This window comes from Megalops cyprinoides, chromosome 19 (genome assembly GCF_013368585.1).
Source record: "Megalops cyprinoides isolate fMegCyp1 chromosome 19, fMegCyp1.pri, whole genome shotgun sequence".
Taxonomy (NCBI): domain Eukaryota; kingdom Metazoa; phylum Chordata; class Actinopteri; order Elopiformes; family Megalopidae; genus Megalops; species Megalops cyprinoides.
In genome coordinates, this window is record NC_050601.1 from 7,526,226 (window position 1) to 7,546,742 (window position 20,517).

Genomic DNA, 20,517 nt, shown 5'->3' on the forward strand with positions numbered 1-20,517 from the left:
CTGGTTTCTCCTCACAGCTACAGGTAATTAAGAATACTACTACTGGTGTAACAAGGATCAAATTACATCAGCACATTTAACCTCCACTTGCTCTCCATAATGACCAGAACTGATTTTAAGGTTCTCCTTCTCCTATGCACAGCTCTCCATAGTTTTGCCCCAGACAACTCCTTCATTACTATACCCTAGTCTGACTCTTTTGTCCTCTGACTCAAGGAAACTTGCTGTCCCTAAAGCCACTCTGTACCCCATGGGTGATAGGGCCTTTTCCTTAGTAGCCCCTAGGCCTGTGGAATTCCATTCATAGAATTCCATTCATAGACCAGCTGACTTCATTTTGAATCTGTCTTCAAAACCTTCTTATCTTTTCAAAAGATATGTTTTTATGAATGGATGATCCTTCCTTACTCATGGGACAGTACTGTGTAGTTCTGAAGAACTACAGGTGAGTCAGTCTCCCTTTCTTGAGAAATCTCCTGGAGGAAGCCATAGATAAACAGTGTGTGGCTTTCCTAAACTCTAACAACAGCAATCATGTTTCAACAGTCAAGTTTTAGATCTGGTCATTGAACTCAGGCAGCTGTCCCAAGGTTGTCAATGATACACACCTCCCTCCTGACTGCAATTGTCTCTCTATACTTGTGCATCTTGACCTGACCCCTGCCTTTAAACCAATAGATCAAGGAATCAATTTTTTTTTGTATTTCCCCCTTTTAATAATTGCCAAATACATGTTAAACTCATCACAATCCGAGCGGCAACCTCTGAAACCATAAACCCAGGGTGGGGCAAGGCACATGTAATCCTCTAATACACATGCATACCTTCCACAACTGTTTTTCACAATGCAAATTAAATGCACCAGGAGGCAAATGCCATTGTAGAACAGACACATCCTCCTGGCATCTAAATAACTAGGTGCCAATCTGTTCCACTGATGTGTGCTCCTGATCATCGTAGCTGGGAATGGTACAGTTGACAAGGTTTTCTCTTGAAGGCTGGCTACACTGGCCCTGCAGCCTGGGCTCAAAACTGTGTCATCTGCCAATGATTGGGAGAGCCACAACAGCAGGACAAATTAGCCCTGCTCTGCCAGGGGCAGGAGTGGATAGGTCAGCCAGGGTGTCCGAGTTACACCATTCTTAGGTACCCTGCAATTCATCAGGCTCCAGGCCTGCATAAAAAGGGAAAGGAATAATAGGTCGTATAGTCAGACTTGGTGCTGAGGAGGACAGTGGCTGTTGGTAATAGCATATTTCTAGTGCTAAAAGCGATCCATGTTATTGCCTCATTTCTAATGTGGCTGTCCTGTGTGCATAGCAGACTCCTGCTCTGAATGGGACGGGATAGTTTTGGATAGCTTTCATGGCCATGTGTCCTAACCTTACTGCTCAACCTAATTTTCTGTGTTGCTATAGTTTATCTTTGCTGAGGCTGCAGAGTGTTGCACTTCCCCATTGCACACTGTAATGAAATTGCCTGGTAAGCCTTTTCTAACCACTACCCTCTCTCTGTCTCTCATGCCATCTGAGCAACAAGTTCTGCAGCCTGCCCTCTGCTGATCAGCATTTGCATCTCTTTAACAGACAAGATGCCCTGACAATCACTGAAAACTAAAGCTCACAACGTTCCTGTTCTGGCCACTGTCAGATGGAAAGTCCCCCTTGTAGCCTGACTGAGCCCACCAAACCAGGTCTCTGCCACCAGAGTGCAAGTAGAGTCTAACAAATGCAGCAAACCCTCGGTCACGGAATAATTTTCCAGTTTACCCCTAACTGGCTCTGCATTTCCTGGTTTTTCGATTCCCTCTGGAGAACACAGCGTGTTCAGTGCTTGGTAACAATTTCCATCATAAAAACGTGCTGTAACACAAAATTTTATTTTTGATTTATATTTCTGTTATGTTACACTATGTGCATATCTTAAATGGTACCTCTCACCTCATAGCTTAATTTATGAATTTGTACAATATAAAACTCTTAAAATGTCCAATAGGGTTTAATGGGATTTAACAGAAAAAAATTCAATAACGTACACAAAATATTTAACTAAAATTTTGATCATGACTAGATCCAATATCTTTTCCAATAGGGGTTCATGTTTTTGGTAACAATAAAAATAACAATAATAATAAATGTATTATTATTAGCCTTCTTTAACAACTTGCAGAGTAATAACATATTTCAGAAATAATTACAGGTGACTTGGATATGATCCATTGACATAAACTGAGAAAACAATTGTCAGTGAAATACAATAAATGTAATAAATGACATAATACTGCTCACGCCTTTCTCCTCTTGAGCCAGAGCCACTTTCAGACGGAGAGAGAAAAGGAGAACGAGGGGGGGGTGGGGGGGGCGAGCAGGGGTCTGGGGGCATGTGGCTAAACAGAATTTATGCTAAACAGAACAGTATGTACACTGACTGGCTGAACCGCAACTACAATACGAGCAATGTATGAAAAGACTCGAGGCAGACGTGAAGGGGATGGGTTGTTGATGGGTGCGGTTGAGTGATGACTCATATTTTTGGGTTGCCTAGTTACAGAGGGAAGTTGTTTTCTTTTCAAATGTTTCAAAGCGAAGTATGTGTCTGGATTTCATTGAGAGATTGAGAGAAAGCAAGAGAGGCTAGGGGGGAGGGAGCAGCAGAGTACTTTTAGAGAAGATGAGATAATGTAAAGGATAAAACATTTGATAATATATGTAAATATTTTAGGGAAAAAAAAAACAGAAATGAGAAGTGACAGTGAAGATGAGATAAAGATATACAACATTTTATCACCACGGAAACCAGCTATTTCTGATTGCATTTAGAATTATTACTGAAAATAAATAGCCAGTTACTCCTAAAACAGCCCTAACAATTAATTACACTAAACTGTCTGTGGTTATTTCCCCACTAATGACAAAAAGGTTTGATGTTGTTGACGTATGATCTGATTGTTTTAAACAGTTTATTTTAGAAACAGTGTGCTTGGACAGTTTTCAAATAGCCAGCAAGTTGTATCCCTCATTAAAAAATGTTTTAAAAAATGTCATAAATCTGGTGCATTTGACATTTAATGTGATTTACATAACATACATCATGTAAGTGAATTTTGAACGTAGAACTAATTTCCTCAAACTATAACTGACACCCTCCTGACCTCCTTTGCCCTTGGGCAGGTAATTTCACTGTGTTTGCCAAATCCAGTATCCCACCCAGTGAGAACTAGACTCCAGTTTCGCAAACCTTGAACGTGGGAACGCTCGCGTGAGGCGAGAGAAGATTTTACAACCGTTGGTCGTCACTCATCAACTGGGCTCTACCGCCATGAGCATAGCAGGGATTTGCTGATTCTGATTAACGTGGTAAACGAGAGGTATCCTCTGCGGTTCACTGAATCTTTTAGCTGGTTTGCCTTTCCCTTCTAGACACCCGAGAAACAAAGTGTTCCCCTCAGGACAGGAGAGGCGGTTTAAGCCGCTATGCTGTCAGCCCTGCCTGCCATGTGTCTGCTTGCCACGCCCATAGGGACAGTGGTGAGAAGCCGTGTGACTGCCGAGCTGGGAGTGGCGGAGGGAGGAGGGCTGCACGTCCCAGTGTGAGAACGCGGTGGCCAGACGAGGGTTTCAACACGCACAGGTTGAAGTGTGTGTGTTGTTATTTGCCTGGCTTCGCATGGCTTGCATCAGAACAGGTTCACCTTTTGCAATTTTTATCCCACCCGTGTGTGCCAGGAAAAGGCTGAGAAATGTTTGTAATGCGAATTTTTGACGCGTTAGACAGAGATAAACCACGGCGATGAAGGAGCTGAGAAGCCACAAGCAGATTATTTTTTGCCGTTGTGAAGCATACAGTGGTTATCGTCAGGCCCATGCTTGGTATGTGGGCACCGGCGTTGTGTCACAGACACATGTGGAAACTCCCTGTCACAGACTATGGTGAACTCTGTGTTGAGTCACGGGGGGAATTAGAGTGATCTTTCTCAATGTTCATGCCTCAAAATTAACCCTCATTCACCAAGATCTCTTTCACCAAAAAGGCGTGATTACAGAGCCCCACAACACAGCATTTGGAAATTGGGGTGAAAAGTCTGCCATTTCAATTTGTCTGAATTGACTTCTGTTTATGTGGAATAAACTGGGGGTGGGGGGGGGGATCACTGGCTCTGGACTATCTGATTTTCTTTACAGAAGTTACGCCTTGTTGTACAAGCCTCACTTACGAGGTGGCAGGTCTGCTGGCTTTTTAACTGTCATCACAGAAAAGAACACCTGAACGTGATTTGCTACATTTTCCTACATTCTGCCTTCAGCCTCCTGGCAACTTCTGACAGGTGCCACACCACCCCGTTCTGCTGCTTTCTGTGAATTTACCTTTTGGGCGGTGTCCTGTATGAGACGTTCCCCGCCTGAATGGGGTTTTAACATTATATCCCTCTGTTCTTCTATTTCTCTCTTGCTCTCTCTTCCCACTCAAAGCAAAAGACGTTGAATACAGGGGCGCGTCAGGCAGCTGGTGGAACTCGGCTTGGTGTCAGGAGTCTGTCTGGTGGCCAAGCGAAGGGTCCTGTGCAACCATACACCCCCAGGCCAAAGACTGCCGGAGGGCCGTTGATATGATCCTGGCTGTGAAGCAGGGCGAGGCTGGCCGGCAGCTGCAGGGTGGGGTGTGTGTGGTGCAATCACTACTTTTGGAAAGGATTTGTCAGAAAAAAATAGATTATTTAGAGACGCTTTATTTGTTGACAAGAGCACTTTTGGGGGCAGAATGAGTCAAGAAAACTTTGAATTGTATATCATTGTTCATCACAAGACATAGTTATTTGATTATAAGGAAAGTAGTTACAGGAAGTGAATAATGTAATAACATCATTGTTGCAAAAATGATGGTCTCAGTGTTTTGATTATTGCCCCACCCTAAACAGCCACACCAAAAATGTGTGTTTTTATGGTGGGGAGATGGACGCTGTGCTTCCTCTGACATGTAGCATCCATATCTCCAGGCGAAATTAGGTGTATAACTGCTTGCTAAGGATGAATCGTTATGTGTTTTTACAGATTTTAACCTCTCTCTGTTTTTCTCTTTCTCTATCCCTCTCTCTTGCTCTTCTTTTCTTACATGCTGTCTCTCTCTCTCTCTCTTTTGCAGGCTATGACATGCCCTGGTTTTCTCTCCCCTGCTTCCCAACCGACTACATTCCATCACCCTGACTCCCCTAGCAGAGAGAGAGAGGGATAGGAAGAGAGAGAGAGGGGGAGAGAGAGAGAGAGAGAGAGAGAGAGAGAGAGAGAGAGAGAGAGAGAGAGAGAGAGAGAGAGAGAGAGAGAAAGAAAGGGGGGGGGGGCAGTCTAAATATCGCAGCCCTGTTTTGTAGACTAATACTACAGCGACCATGTAAGTGAGTCAAGGGAGAGGGAGAGAGGGGACGACACTGGCTGATCGCCATGGCAGCGCATGCTGAATCGATGACAATATTTTGGTAGTTCCTCAAACATGAATGACTCATTTCACCCATGCACACACATTGTAAATTGAAGAGAATAGAATTACAAAGACAAGACCTCCAATGAAAACAAATGTGTAACCACAGACCCTGTAAAATGCAAAGAAAAAAAAATACACATAAAATACACAGAGAGGAGAGAGAAAGAGAGAGAGAGAGAGAGAGAGAGTGTGTTTCGGGGGGGGGGGGGGGGGGGGGGGGGGGGGGTGTTTGTGGAGGATGAGGCATGGTAGATGTAGATATGAAAGGAAACAAACAGTAACCTTGGAAACAGAGTGTATGGGCAAACATAGTTTTGGACACCGTTAATTTATTAATGCTTTGCAAATCATAAGCTTTACATTTTTATTTATTTTTTTTTTTCAAATCATACGTTTTAATCGCATAATTACATTAACAGCCCCCTCACATCACTAATGGAATCTGGAGTCAATGGGAAAGACTGTACTACACTGATGGGAAATGCGCATACATTTAACTATGAATGACAGTCTAGGAATGAGACACAGGGACGTGTGGGTGTACTTGGGTGGGGAGGAGAGGGAGGAGATTCTGAGATTGAGGGGAGGAGGTGCAGATGTGTGTCTGTGCCGACTCCCTTGGCTGGGCGGGTCCAGCTCTCGTATGAGTTTCCAAAATTTGGAACGGGTAAGCCCAAGAAAAGGGGCGTCAAGAAAGAAGCTGTCTTCGAGAAAGATAAACAGAAAACTCCCCACATCTCTCCGGCGGCACAAGAACTTCGCTTCTTACAGCTAGCAAACACCCCTTAACGTGTAACGATTTATCTGTAGGCTACTATAGATATCTGTTAGTTAATCTGAATTTGTTTTACACAAGTTCTAGCAGGCATTTTCCATCTTTAATGCTGTAATATAGTTGGTTGGGCGGTGCATCATATTTGGACCGGAACCAAACTTTTTAAAAAACAGATGAATAGCGTACGGTAAGGGGAAAACACAAACATATAAGCGTCTTAGGCCTGAACGTTAAAAGAGAGAAGTTTTTTTTTACCACCATTCATAACTTCAGCAACATTTGAAAGGGTACGACTGGTCCATTTTCCATTACTTAACAGGTAAGTGCTCGCGAGTACTGCTGCCTAGAACTAATTAGACTGAATGGAATAAACTCCATTATGAGTTTCAGAGGTGCTATTGTAAATCTGTATACTTATGTCGTGTGTTTGGTTTCGTAAACTTTCTGGCATACAATTAACTAGGTACGATTACAAAGATTATATGCATAACACATCCTGCCATAGACACACTACACCAGTTTTAAAGGATGAACTGTATATTCAGTTGTAACCTTCCCTGTGTGTGCACATGCAACTTCTCAAAAAGTTTACAAATTTGCCAATTTATAATACTTGATTGTTGGAAACGCAGGAGGGGCGTAGCCAGTTACTTTTAGCTACCACGCTATACTCCATGTTCAGATATGACAGCAAAGATTATATTGTAGGTTTACATTGTTAACGATTAAGATTGTAATATGTCTTTATTGTTATTTTGTTGTATTATGTCGTATTCTGTCTGGTATAAAATTTACTCGTTTGGCAGTAAGGTTTTTCTGTGATTGAGTAGAGAGCAGGTTGTGCCTGCTTCACGTTTGTTTTTTAAGCGAGTAGTTACTTTTCAGATAATATTTTGCGTAATCCACTTCCCAGAGTGCAAATACTTTCACCACTAAAAAAAAACTTTCACATGGACGAATCAGATGTTTAAAATTGGATCACACGATCCGAGTTGTGGTAATTAGTGAAAATAACAGGGCGGAAATTCCCTGCAGTGTATGAAATAATTTTCATATTGATGATCGTTAGAGTTAACCCTCCCCCTCTGTCGTGACTGAGTAGAAAGGAGTCCGCAAAGATTTCGGCGAACGGCGCGAAGTGCTGATCTCAGATCGGAATTGCTGAAGGGAGGAGGGAGCGGTTTGGAATGTAATGCTTGAGACACCTGTGTTTTGAACTCAAAGAAGCTAGCGTGCAGGGCCTCATTGCGGCGTTATTTTTTTCCACAGCCTCTAGGTGTAACTTGTGAATCAATCATTGCTTGGAATCTGGGTTCTAGTCTGTCTCTTTACGCCATCATTAGGATTTAAATATGTCTTCAGTCAAATTAAACCTCTTCCTGTCAGTCCTACATGGACTGGACAGGGTGCACATGTTGTACAGGGTGAGCCCCATATCGTTCGTATTTTCAAGTACCTAGTGTAATTAAACATTATGATTTGTGTCCGTATATTCTGTATCTAACTAGTTCAAATGCCTCTCACCAATGACACACGAAATACATAAAATGAATATATTGACCAAGAGTATCCTGCATTGTTTTTTGTTGTACACCCCAGGTTAATGCTCGGTATGACCTTATGTACATGTATTGCACAGGGTGCTTTTCAGTATTTTTATTATATACATGTTCATAAATGTAATTTTATTAAACACGTGTTACATAACTCTGAAGCAGTGTAGGACAGATCAGTGTAGTGGTAAGGAACAGGACTTGTAAACCAGAAGGTTGCTAGTTTGATTCCCAGGCAGGTCACTGCTATTGTACCCTTGGGCAAGACACCTAACCTGAATTAACCTCAGTACATATGAAACTGTGTGAATGGGTAATGTGTAAAAATATGTTGTTAAGCTATGCTATGAAAAGTTGTAAGCTTGCTATACAAGTCACTCTGGATAAGAATGTCTGCTCAGAAACATAATGTAATAATGTAATGAAGCAATTCTGATTGCTCAATGATATAATACAGCCTGGGATTCAAACCAGCCACTGTCCAGATTAGATTTCAGTCTCTAAAAAGCTATTCCACACTGCGATTGCTACTGCTACCTTGTCACATTACTTTGTTCCTTGCGCACAAATTGCCTACCAAACCTAAAACATTAATTTCTGTTATACGTTTAATAATTCCATTATGTACTTAATAATTTGTTCTGAAATGAAATTGGTGTAGAAGTACATAAACAGTAAGGATTGCCTGGGATGAAGACATCTGCTAAATGAATGAATAATTGTATGAATAGAATAAATGAATGAATGGATGGATGAACAGGACTAACTGTTCGGTTTGATATTCTGACACGCTGCAATAATACGATAATACATACACACTGGAGTAAAACAATGAACTTAAATACACCAGTAATAAGTGTTGGTTAGTGTTGAGTGCAGCGGTTTCTCGATTGCGGTGGATTTGTGTGCATGTTAAGGTATGTGTACAGGCGGCGCTGGGGTGTGGGGCTGACAGGTAGTCAGGTATTCGGTGCTGTTATTTTAAGGAGTGGTGTTTTTGTGAAACGTCAGGGAACAAGTTGCAACGCATCGCCCCACCAATACCTCTCTTTTTAGCACTCCCTGTCTCCCTCTCTTTTTCCTATAGCACAAGGTGGTGGTGTCCAGTCAATTTATCTGTGTTTGCATTCAGACCAATTTACCGGTCTCTCTCTGTCTCTTTCTTGGAGCAACCTCTCTGTGTCTGGAGTCCTGAAGTGCTGTGCCAGTGTGCATTTTGTACCCAATAGAATTTGTGCATGTCTTGCCCTGAGGGGATAAAACTTGAGGGCTGTTTCCATGACTAGCAGGGGTGCTAACCGCCGCACTCCACTGCACTTCGGCTGATCTCCAGTGCTGTAGCTACGCTGTGCTCTCCCCCCCGCCAGTCCTGTCCCTCGCCTTTATTTCACCAAGTTACACTGAAGGCCAAAGCCAATGTGCAGCACAGTCAGCCATCATAATTACCGTAGCGTTCCTCTCAAGCTTCTCTTGTGTCTCTCTCTCCCTCTCCCTCTCAGTCACCATGCTGGTTCTCCTGGGCGGAATCTTCCTCCTTCACATCACCACCATCATCCTCCTCCTCGTTGCGACAATTGACAATGTAAGTGCGCCCTTCCCTCTCTCTCTCTTTCTCAGCACCTTAGCAGATAAATCCAGACATTAGCAGAATACACACATTGCCAGAACTGATAAAATGCAGAGAAAAGTTTTTTGACCAAACCAGTGCTTGCACTGCTGTGCCTTGTTGGTTTTGGGCTGGCACAGATATTTGTGGTTTGTTTGCTGAAGCACATAACTGAGCTGACTGACATGCCTGACATGAGGGAGACAGGTTAGCCCACGTTGCGTCATCGTGCCACTGTCACTGTGTGAATGCCATTTTTTTTTTTTGTTTAACCGCTTGTCTAAGAAAACCTGACAGGTTGAAAAGTTGTTTTTTGGGACTGTCGTAACTAAACCTGAGAGCCATTATAGCATTACAGGTTGTGCATTCTTTTGATCTTTATAACCCCAAACTTGTGAAAAACGGATGGCTGTGCTTGTCCTTCTGTTATTGTATTAAATCCTGTTTTTCTCAGGCCTGGTGGTTCACAGACACAATTTCCACAGACATATGGGCGAGATGGGTGAAGATGAATGGAGTGTGGAACTACACTGAACTGCCAGAGTACTACCAACAGCACCACGGTAAACCCGCAAACATGTTATTTGTCAGTGCAGTCGGGATGGGCAAAGATCTGCCTTCTGTAAACTGTATAGAAATCACTCAGTCCCTGTGCCACTGTCAGTGCTGTGAAATGATGTACAGTTAATTATTGGCACACACAGTTAATCATAATACAATCAGAGAAGGCAGTGTAAGTACACTGCACAAATGTACATGGTTTGTATATATATACATGTATAATAATTAATATCAAATATGTATCCCATGGAGAAAAATGTGTTACTTGTTCAGAGCGAGGAAGAAATATTTATCTCACAGCCAAAGAGTGTCATTGCCATAGCTTGAACAAAGGATAGTCATTGCATAACAACAAAACATATTTATTATTATTTCTGTTCTTATCAGTGTAAGTTAGTTTTTCAAAGAGTTCTAGAAAGGGAAGGTGGTGTTCTGGACTATAGTAAAAATGATTGTGTAGTACATTGGGAGAATATTTGTTTTCTATTAGTATGGTCCTGTTAATTGTTCCTTTAAAGACAACTTTTTATTCTTATTTATTTGCTTCCTTACTTTGGCAATACTGCTCTGTGGACTTTGGATAACTGTCTGATACTGGGAAGCTAATATATAGTTGTGTCTGCTGTTTGTCTGCATTGCATAAACCACCTCTCTGTCTCCCCCTACAGAGTATCTCCAGGCAGTGCAGGCCACCACGGTGCTGGCCTGCATATTCGCCATCTTGGGGCTGTTTGTGTTTGTGGGTCAGCTCTTCACCCTGGCCAAGGGACAGAGATTCACCTTCTCCGGAATCTTCCAGCTCATTGCCTGTAAGTCCTAGAGTCAAGACGTTGTTAATCACAAGGGAAACTGCACAGGCAATGTTTCTTATGTGTGCAGCCAAATGGTTCCAGCCTCTAATTTAAATAGTTCTGATAATTTTCAGCTTGCTGTTGTGTTGCTCCTGAGGAAGTGTTTACTAGGCGATTTTTTGACCAGACAGGTCTTCATCAAGCCTCAAAGGCACACAAAAGGTTGAGGTATATATAGAGACCACGTCAGTGGTGGTGACCTCATCCCAACAATTATTCAAGCCAGGGTGTGTCTGCAGTTAAATGCTTGTCAAGTGTGTGATGTCACATTACTATATGAAAAGAGCATATAAAAAAACATATATGGAGACCAGACTATTTACAGGCAGATCTTAGCAATTGTAGTACACACACGATGTATGGCTTAAAGTAATTTGGCCACACCACACCCAGAACTTAAAAAATTCCTTAGATGTGAGTGTACCTCTTTTGTTTATTAACTATCAGTTTAACAAGGCATGGACAGAATTTTCATGTTAAAGGGTGGAATCTGACATATTTATTTCCATTGATAAAGTATTTTTGACTGGACCTATAACTGGTGTTAGGGTCTATATGTGTATTTATAGGGCTTTTATATATGCAAGCTTGTGCTTGTAGTCTGTGCAGTACTTGAGATCAGTAGACTAGTACAAAATGTGTGGGATCTTCTGCCTTTCTCACTGATGAAGAGAAGGAAACATATTTTGAAAAATCACACATAACTGAATGCTGGTTCGTTTAGGATTTTTTTTTTTTTTTGCATAGAAGCTGTCAGTCAGTGGCATGACTGAAATCCTCTGTCCGGATCATCAGATCTTAATCAGACAACAGCCACGATGTGTTTGTAATTATTCCGGGCTGTGAGGCCTTAATTCATGGCCAGGAATGCACAGTAGGAGTGGCACTGGATCTTGGAACAGATCCCACAGGTCAACGGTGGCCTTTTAGCTTTCTAGAAGCATGTTTTTTATTTGTCACTTACTAACCTCTTCTTCTCGTCCTTTCCTCTCTCTTCTCTCTCCTCCCCTCCACTCCTCCCCCCCACCCCCCCACCCCCTTCACTCTCTCAGGCCTGTGTATCATGATCGCTGCCTCCATCTACACCGACATCTTCCACAAGGACGAGAAGAATGGCTGGTACGGACACTCCTTCATCCTAGCGTGGATCTCCTTCGTCCTCACCTTCATCTCCAGCATCATCTACTTCGTTCTACGCAAGAAGACAGCGTAAGGCCTGGGACGGAAGAACGAGGCACATCATCATTAGAGGACAAAAAGCAATGAAAGAAAAACCCAATATGTAGAAATGGAGATATGGGGGTGGGGGGAGGAGGAGGAGGAGGGGGGGGGGGGTGGGATATCCTTACTTTTCTATTCTTCTTTACATTCTGAGTCACGTAATGTTTTAAATAGTTGCAGAATCCTATAAAAACAACTTTATTTGTAGAAATAGTTAAAGAGGAAAGAAGAATATAAGAGGATGGAATGGGATGGAAGAGAGGGGGGATGAAGGGTGAGAAACACATGGAGTAACTCTTTAACTAACAGTTTTTGTATTAGGCTTGACATATTTATTTCTCAATTTCTGTAAATCCTATATAAAGGAGAGAGGAGAGTAGAGAGGAAATAACAGACAAGAAAACAGTGGTGGCACTAACAAAAACCATATTAGGATTAAAAGGACCAAATATTTCTCCATTATAAAATACAGATTAAACTCCATACACTATATCTCAGTACTGGAATTAAAAAAGTAATACTAACCAAATTTCTAACTGGGCAGCTTCATATATTTTTAAATACTTTTGACTATGCAAATTATTATGTTACATGTTATTGTTCTGTGTGGTTGTACATAGACAGTGCTTTCATCTATTCCACTGCAAGGCATCTTATTCCATTTCATACAAATTCAGCAGAAGGTTTTCAGCTCTTTCAAGAGGTAATTCCTAGATGTTCTAATCTAATAATTTTCACCATTGAGGCAGTAACACCATGATCCGTTTACCAATTTATTGTGTTTTTTTTATTCTCTGCCGCTAGAAAGGCAGTAACAGAAACAACATTTACATCTAGACTGAAACATCTCTCAGGCATGTTTATAGAAAGTACAAAGACAGTGCCTTGAGCCTGGATAGGACATATTTGTTGACTTTATAAGCACATTGTGATATGTGTAAAAATAAAGAATTGTTTTTCAAGTAAGCTTCTTGTGTCTAATACAATTGTATTGATGATTTTTTAATTAAAATTCATTTGTTCATTATTAATTATGGTTATTATCACAGTTGTATTATTTTGTGGTACTTGGGTTGCTCTTAATTTTGTTCATTGAAATTATAGTTATGAAATGAAGGTTACACAAACAGTCAGACATTTGGCCCATATCATTCTTGACTCAAAGTCATGAATATTACCAGTGGAGAGTAGTGTAATATACTGAACTGATCCTCCTGCACCGCACTGTGGAAAAAAAAGTAATAAAAATACCCTGGTCTTATGTAAAACCAGATTATCCTATGGTCTCATCAGATTATTTTAAAATAAGAAAAGATCAGCTTTAAATATTCAAATATGTTTATTCCATAAGTGCATCTCATTTTGAGATCAGTATCCTTCTTGCACATGACTCCTAAGCCTTATTTCGACATTTACTTTCCACTCTTTGAGGGATTTATATTTTTTACTGGAAAAAGTATGTTTCAGTGTGCAATAAGAGTAGTTGTTGGAATATGCAGACAGCGCGTACTGCTTTGTATGACCCCATCTGAATTTCATCCATACTCTCTTGGATGACTCGCCTGTTGTCCCATGTGAATTCCACGCTAATTATCCTCACTGTGGCAGAGTTGGTGCTTTACATACTTCTCCCCATCTGCTCATGTGAGATCAGTATGTCCTCCTTGACCTCACCGTAGAAGCATGGTGCTGTGCCATACCGATCCCTGGTGGATGATGTTGGATCATGCTTGACTGCTTCTGTAGAGTCGCACATGTACGACACCAGACCCGAGTTCCCGCCTGAAGTGGACTCAGCCTTAATTGACTGGGTTTGTAATTTATTGAGTGTGGCAGAGCTGTGATTCCTTGGGGGAAAAAAAAGTGTCCTTTGAAATTGCATTGTAAAGACAGAAACTGAAATAAAATTCCTTTTTTTACATTAAAAAAGTAACGCTCTTAAGGCTCACTGGTTTGACATTTGCCTCAGGTGATAGATAAATGAAACAACGTCATTATATTATAAAGTTATTTTCTCTTTATTATTCACATATACAATAGTTATTAGATTGGTGACTTGTATCCTACATGGAGTTTTCGTACTAGTAGCACAGTACATGAAAATTTGTGGGATAGAGCAGTGGTTTTCAAGTTGTCTACATCACAACATTTGATTCTATGCATATCATAATTTGTATGTAAGATTTGTTAGTCCTTGGTCTTCCTGGGTAAACCTCATGGCATACGTACAACAGCATCCACTGCAAATAAATGGGCCACAGCACTAGTTACATGAAGAAGATCCCATGATCCCACTTTTCAGTTTGGGGTTAAATATGAAGTGTTCAAATCAGTTTAGCAACATCACTGGTCTGAGGAAAAATCAATCTAACACAAGACCAAATGCACAGAATATTTTGAGGTGGAAAGCTATGTTTATTTCAGGTGACATCATCAGAGTGGGCCACTAGAATCCTCTTCCGAGTAATGTGGTATATAACTGGGTCGAGGCAGAAAGGGAGGTGAGGAGGACACTGAGGGGGAGTAATAGGGAGACATAGAAGGAGGGAGAGGTGGAGGAGAAGGGGGTGTTTGAGCAGGGAGTTGGGGAGTTGGAGGACTGTAATAAGGAGATAAAGGGGAGAGAGGTGGAGGAGGTGGAGATGGGGGAGGTATAGGTGGAGGGGGAGGGCAGTAGAAGGGGGCCGGAGGTGGCTGGGGAGGTATTTCTGAGATTTTACAAGGATATGTCCATGCTTTGTGTTTGAATTTTCCTAGCAGGACGGTTTTGGTGTAGTTGTTAAGTGTGGAGACGCCTGACGACATGCAAAGGGAGAAGGCAGCCCAAGCCACACTGAGAAGACGGACGTATGGATGTGGAGAGACAAAAAAAGTGGAAGAGAGAGGGGGAAAGTAAAATACAAAGAAAGGAGAAAAGGTAAAATGGTAATATTACATTGTTTTGCATAATTATCATTTAGCAGACACTCTTATGCAGAGCATGTTATATAAGTAATGTCCTAAGTACAAATGGATAACTTTTACACGTCCATTTGTACTGCTGGATATTTACAGAGGCAGTTCTGGGTTAATTACTCTGCCGAGGGGTACAGCTGCAGTGCCACAACAGGGCACTGAACCTGCAACCTTTTGGTTCTGAGCCGTGCGCCTTACCACTGTGCTACACTGCTGTCAGTTGTACATATCACTATTCAATAATCAAAATACTTAATAAGTGAAAATGAATGGATACAAAAAAAAGTATAGGTGAGCAAACTCTTCAACCAAAGATTGATGATCAGAGACCTCAGAAGAATTTAAAATGCAGTGTAAAACTAAGATTGTTAAGTCTATCACAGCACTATTGCAAACTGTATACTGTAGCATGCTTATTAGCATGGTTATTATTCAGTGCACTGACTGAATGTTTTGCCTCGTAGGAATCCAAGCTCTGACTGATTTCCCATGTGAAGGTGCAGCCTCACAAAAAAATTTGTGAGCCTCGTGCACAAATCAGAACAGGAGACAATGCCAGTGACACCACGGTGACATATAAGGACAGTTACTCACTAGTACGCCCAGGAATAGCCGTAGCTGTGTGGTTTAAAGTCCTCTGGCCCCATAGAGGCAGTCACCTGGAACACCTGCATGAACATCATATGAGCCACCATACCCAAGAGCCCTGAGAGAGAGGGAGGGGGGGGGGGGGGGGGTAAAGGAGGAAAGAGAGTGTCCGAATGAGAATTTGGGTGGTGAGAGAGGGAGAAAGAAACAATATATACATATATGCATGCATATGTATAAATCATTCATTATTTATGAATATGATTCTTCATTAATACTATTGGAAATTATTATTAAATGCCTGTAATAACACTAAAGGTAATTTTAACTTAAATGTGCACACACACAAAGAGCACACTGACAGGCACATACCTTGTGCATGCATGCACACGCACTCGCACACACAAACGGCGCGAGCTGCAGGATAGGGTGAAAGGCGATACTAAAGAGCAAGGCAGCGGTATTAATATCAAACACAGCTACAGACAGGGGGCCTGTACGTGCCTGCTAACACGGTGAAGACGGCGGAGAAGGCGTTGAGCAGCAGCCCCCAGCGCTGAGCGTCGGGCAGCCAGGTGCGCATACACAGCTGCACCAGCAGCAGCACGCAGCTGGTGCTCAGCAGGCCGATGTACATCAGCTCCATGGTGACGCACAGCCACAGGATCCCTGCGGAGACAGAGAGCGGAGGATCGGTGCGGGCACGCTGCACACGCCCGCTGGCCGCTGCCACCGCCGCCGCCGCTGCTCGGCCCCTCTCGTCTCTGAGAAACCTTTGTGGTTTGAGCAGGACTGGAAAAACCTGCTAGACAGCGGCTCTCCAGGAGCAGTGCGGACAGAGGAACAAACGGCACGGCGAGGTGCCTCCGCTGCACGCAGAGACGGAAATTACCTTTCTCAGACGGGGGAGTGAGGGCCATGAAGCTGCGGCACTTCTCCTCTGAAAGACAGAAGGAGAGAGGAGCTGAGTCCGGAGCAATTGCATTACATAACATTACATTCATTCAGCAGATGCTCTTTTCCAGAGCGACTTCCAACACAAAAGAACAAAAGTGTCTCCATTCAAGCTGAATGAGCAACAGTGTCAGACCAGGCTAACAACACTACCAGTGAGTGTGAGTATTACTATCCAACGCCATGCAACACTATGCAACACTATTCAAGCCCTACCACAAGTTAACTTGTGCAACTTGATTAGGCAGCCTAGAAACTAAGGGAAGTCAAGTACACACACTGCCATACATCACAATCACAGTCACACTACTTGTCATCATAGGCTCTACGTGACAGTTGGACGCAATCCTATGGATGGGATTAAATAAAACCCCAAACCCTCCATAGGTCGGTTACAGCCACCCAGCCTTCAATTCCATAAAAGCACTATATCACATTCCAGTATAAGATCACTGCCCATTCATGCCGGCTCTAACCTCTAATGGTTGTATTCATATCCATACGCACATATACAATCCAAATCAATTCTGTGCAATGCATGTATCATAAATATGTAGCATTTGTCATAAGATTGAAAATGACAGGATTTGAGGGGTCTTCTCTGAAATTGGGTTTGACAGAGGGGAAATTTCTTTGACCTGTGCCTCAAGAATTATTTTCCCCAGGGTCAAACATATAAGTTAAGTCATAGCAATGTGTTTTGAATAACTATTTCGGAGAATTTTCATTTTCCTACAAAATGCCCACAAATCCCCTTTCTCTGTAAAAAAGGCAGTATTCCCAATTCTTCTCAACCCTCAGAGCAGATTTAACATGCATATGCTATGGTGAGTTCAGTCCGGTAAGTCGGTGTGTCAGTGTTATGTCGACTTTTTCTCCATTTTCTATTCTAATCTTTAATTCAATCATGCCTGTTGCAGTTGAAATCTCCCTGAGCAGACGCAGGGTAATCCTCTTTAGCGAGAGTTTGGGCCGTACTGCACGACCACAGCTCTGGTACATTTTGAAATACGCTCCATATGTTTTTCGGCCTACGCTCATTCTATTTATGATGATTTAATTAATGGTATTTTTTTCCCTGCGCTTCCTTGTGGATACACATACACATGACACTGTTTCATAAAGCTTTCGTGAGTAGGTGGCTATGCTAGTGCCTGCAGATCCACCCCAGCTGGTACTCGCCCACACTGACGCACCCCCAACAACCCCACGTCCCCCGCGCAAACCACGGACCCCCACTCTCCCCACCCGCCCGTGGCACCCCACCAACCGCCCCACTTGTCCCACGTCCCCCCACTCACCCCACTCGTCGGTGTAGATGTTCTCCTCGCAGCTGATCCACAGGCCCGAGTGGAAGCTGGGGAAGATGAAGCGGTCGTCGCCCGTCTCCCAGGAGAACTGCACGTCGCCCTCGTGCCCCGGCATGGGGATGCAGTTGGTGCGCTTGGTCGGGGAGCACAGCGGCTTGGGCACCTTCTGCCTGCCCTCGCACCAGTAGGATGACAGGAGCGCCACCGCCGACAGCAGGAGGGACACTACCGTCTGGAGGAAAGTGAGAGACGGGGAGCGCACCACCGCCAGCAGAGCCATACCTGCGGTGAAGAGAGAGAGGTGGAGGCAGAGAGAGAGAGAGAGAGATGGAAAGAGAGCGTGTAATTCCTACTGGTAACACGCTGCACATCAAATCATTCTGGAATCAGTGCCAGGTTCCTACTTTTTTTCCCCCTGCTATGCTGTACATGATAAGTACTGTATGTCTCTGCATGCTTAGTTTAGGTAAATATGCACATTAAGGATTCAGTCACCGCTGAATTGTTAAGGTACTTTGTGAAGTGCTGAATAAAACTTCAAGCAAAACGTGTGCTGGTTTCAGGTGTGTCCCCCTTGCCATCGCTGACCTTGTAAAAGAAAGTAGGTAACCCCCGCTGCTGTATTTAAGCAAGAATCAGTCAACTCTCAAATCAGGGCACAAATACAAGGGAGGCAGAGGGAGCAGACACTGGCTTTTCGCAACAGAGTGGGGGCTAATGGTATCACGACAAAAACCCTCTGACAACTGGCGGCAATCATTTCAGAAGATGTAACAGCAACACCTAACCCACTGGAACTGATATTTGGGTGGGGGTACGTGTAGACACACAGATAGGGTGGGGTCAGTGATAGCAGTAAGTGGGTGACAGGGCGAAAGAAAACGACTGTCAGCAGAAGGGAGAGAGGGAAAAAGGAAGGAACCCAGCGAGCGAGTGAGCGAAAACAGCGGGTGGAATTCAACTGAAGGAATTCAACATGAGGAGATTGTCTGTGGCAGCGGTTCAGAATGCAAAGGCAAGCAACGTACAGTCAATCAATACATTCACTGCTCAAATAAATTAGTAGTGATCATACTCTAACAACATTAGACAGATAATTGAGTATGACCGAAATGATTTGCTTTGGCAGAATAAACTGAATTGGAAGCAGACATTGTAAGAGAAATGGTAACAAGTGCCAAGGTGATTATTCGAAATATGACTTACCTGTTGTCTGATGCTATTTGTCTCCCTCTCTCTCTCCTCTGTTCCCATTAGAATTGAATGAAAGACTGAAATGTGTTTAAGTAATCTCTCTCTCTCCCCTCCCTCCCTCTTCTCTCCATCCCTTTCTCTGTGTCAGCACAGTGTTATTCAACCCTGTTTTAACCTTGCTCCAGGGAGGGGGTATATCTACTGTACTGTACCCTCCTGCCCCCAGTCAGTAAGTCAGTGTGTGTGATTTTATTAACTCCTCCTCCACATCATCCACTCTTTTTAATCCATTGATACAACACTTAATCCACAGAGGACAGCCAGGTTCAATCTGTTTTCATTTTCTGTCTATATTTACACATCAGTCTCTCTTTCCGTGCTCATCCCCTACTTTTGTCTGTCTTGCAAACCAATCCCGGTCTGTTTCACCTCTCCCTTGACGTTCGCCATTACACGATCTTAGTTACATGGTACATACAGTTCTGGTCGAAAGTCTGGACACACCTGATTTAAGATAATGGGAAACACGCATTCAAAGACATTTTGACCTAAAGGCATATGCTTAAATTCTTGAAATTTGTTTGTTAGACAAACATAAACAGTGAAGTTGATGCCTGAGTAACTGATGACTGAGTAACATTCTGGAGATAAGGAGGTATGAAAAGACTGAGACAATGAATGTAAGAGTGAGTTCAATTCTGCTATTTCTTCACCTCTGTGTTGTACATTCTGTGACTTCGAAAATTATAATCATTAGATTTATGCAGCACTTTTCGTACAGTTCTGTCAGTGTGCTTTCTAACAAAGAGAAAATTAAAAAAAAATAAGAGGCAACAAAATAAAATAAAAAATAACGAGACTTTATGAACAAATGTCCAAAAGGCAGAGAGCGGAAAATTAATATTTTTCTTTAAGACCATTACCAAAGAAAGAAGAAGAACAAGAAGTATTCATGGGGTTAGCACTCTAGTTAACATGCTAGTTGCACACTTGGGTATGAACATCACAAATGTCTTCTGACATTCTGGGGAACAATTCACAGGTCAGTTACTGTATATTTCCTTTTCCTATTATATTTTTGGCAGTTCTGGTGAACAGGCCATGAAGGGGAGCTGTGATCGTAGAGAAGGACAGGATAAAAATTTCAGTACCACCCTACAAACCTCAGGAATGCACGCACCTGCTTGATGGTGGTAGGCACTGGCCAATCCTGAACCTCTGCCCTCTTCTCAGGATTGGTTGCCACTTGGTTGCCTCTTGGGTGATCACATATCCCAGGAACTTAACTCCTCACTGTAAATGCTCGTCCGCCGCCTCTACAGCCACCCTCTCAGCCCACGTCACATTCGCAAGTAAGCACACAGTAGTATGGGGGAGTAATCATCGCTCCTATCATTTGCAAATCATTGATGTTTTATGCAAGTGCTCACTTTTTTAAAGCACTCTGCACCCAACTCAACAGTCAGAGAATAAG

General features: G+C 42.8%; 2 protein-coding genes across 2 annotated transcripts; one reads left to right on the forward strand and one right to left on the reverse strand.

Annotated features, from left to right (window-relative positions):
• The first annotated feature begins 6,130 nt into the window (after positions 1 to 6,130).
• Positions 6,131 to 12,124, forward strand: LOC118795150 (epithelial membrane protein 2-like). Its single transcript, XM_036553528.1, has 5 exons — positions 6,131 to 6,569; positions 9,303 to 9,385; positions 9,864 to 9,972; positions 10,639 to 10,779; positions 11,874 to 12,124. The coding sequence occupies exons 2-5, from the start codon at positions 9,308 to 9,310 to the stop codon at positions 12,032 to 12,034; spliced, it is 489 nt and encodes a 162-aa protein (XP_036409421.1). The 5' UTR covers positions 6,131 to 6,569; positions 9,303 to 9,307; the 3' UTR covers positions 12,035 to 12,124.
• Positions 12,125 to 14,475: 2,351 nt separating this feature from the next.
• Positions 14,476 to 18,129, reverse strand: LOC118794567 (germ cell-specific gene 1-like protein). Its single transcript, XM_036552826.1, has 5 exons — positions 17,841 to 18,129; positions 16,478 to 16,525; positions 16,090 to 16,254; positions 15,592 to 15,703; positions 14,476 to 14,875 (listed from the first exon to the last, which is right to left on the reverse strand). Exons 1-5 carry the CDS (start codon positions 18,127 to 18,129, stop codon positions 14,476 to 14,478), a joined length of 1,014 nt encoding a protein of 337 aa, XP_036408719.1.
• Between the last annotated feature and the right edge of the window lie 2,388 nt (positions 18,130 to 20,517).

Bases quoted from the DNA above. Each gene is read 5' to 3' on its own strand.
- LOC118795150 (XM_036553528.1), top strand. From the start codon at position 9,308: ATGCTGGTTCTCCTGGGCGGAATCTTCCTCCTTCACATCACCACCATC. The intron at 9,973-10,638 runs GTAAACCCGCAA...CTCCCCCTACAG, and splicing joins GTACTACCAACAGCACCACG to AGTATCTCCAGGCAGTGCAG. The intron at 10,780-11,873 runs GTAAGTCCTAGA...TCACTCTCTCAG, and splicing joins AATCTTCCAGCTCATTGCCT to GCCTGTGTATCATGATCGCT.
- LOC118794567 (XM_036552826.1), bottom strand. From the start codon at position 18,129: ATGGCTCTGCTGGCGGTGGTGCGCTCCCCGTCTCTCACTTTCCTCCAG. The intron at 16,255-16,477 runs GTAATTTCCGTC...CTGTCTCCGCAG, and splicing joins CACTCCCCCGTCTGAGAAAG to GGATCCTGTGGCTGTGCGTC. The intron at 14,876-15,591 runs GTGAGTAACTGT...CCGTCTTCTCAG, and splicing joins GGCTATTCCTGGGCGTACTA to TGTGGCTTGGGCTGCCTTCT.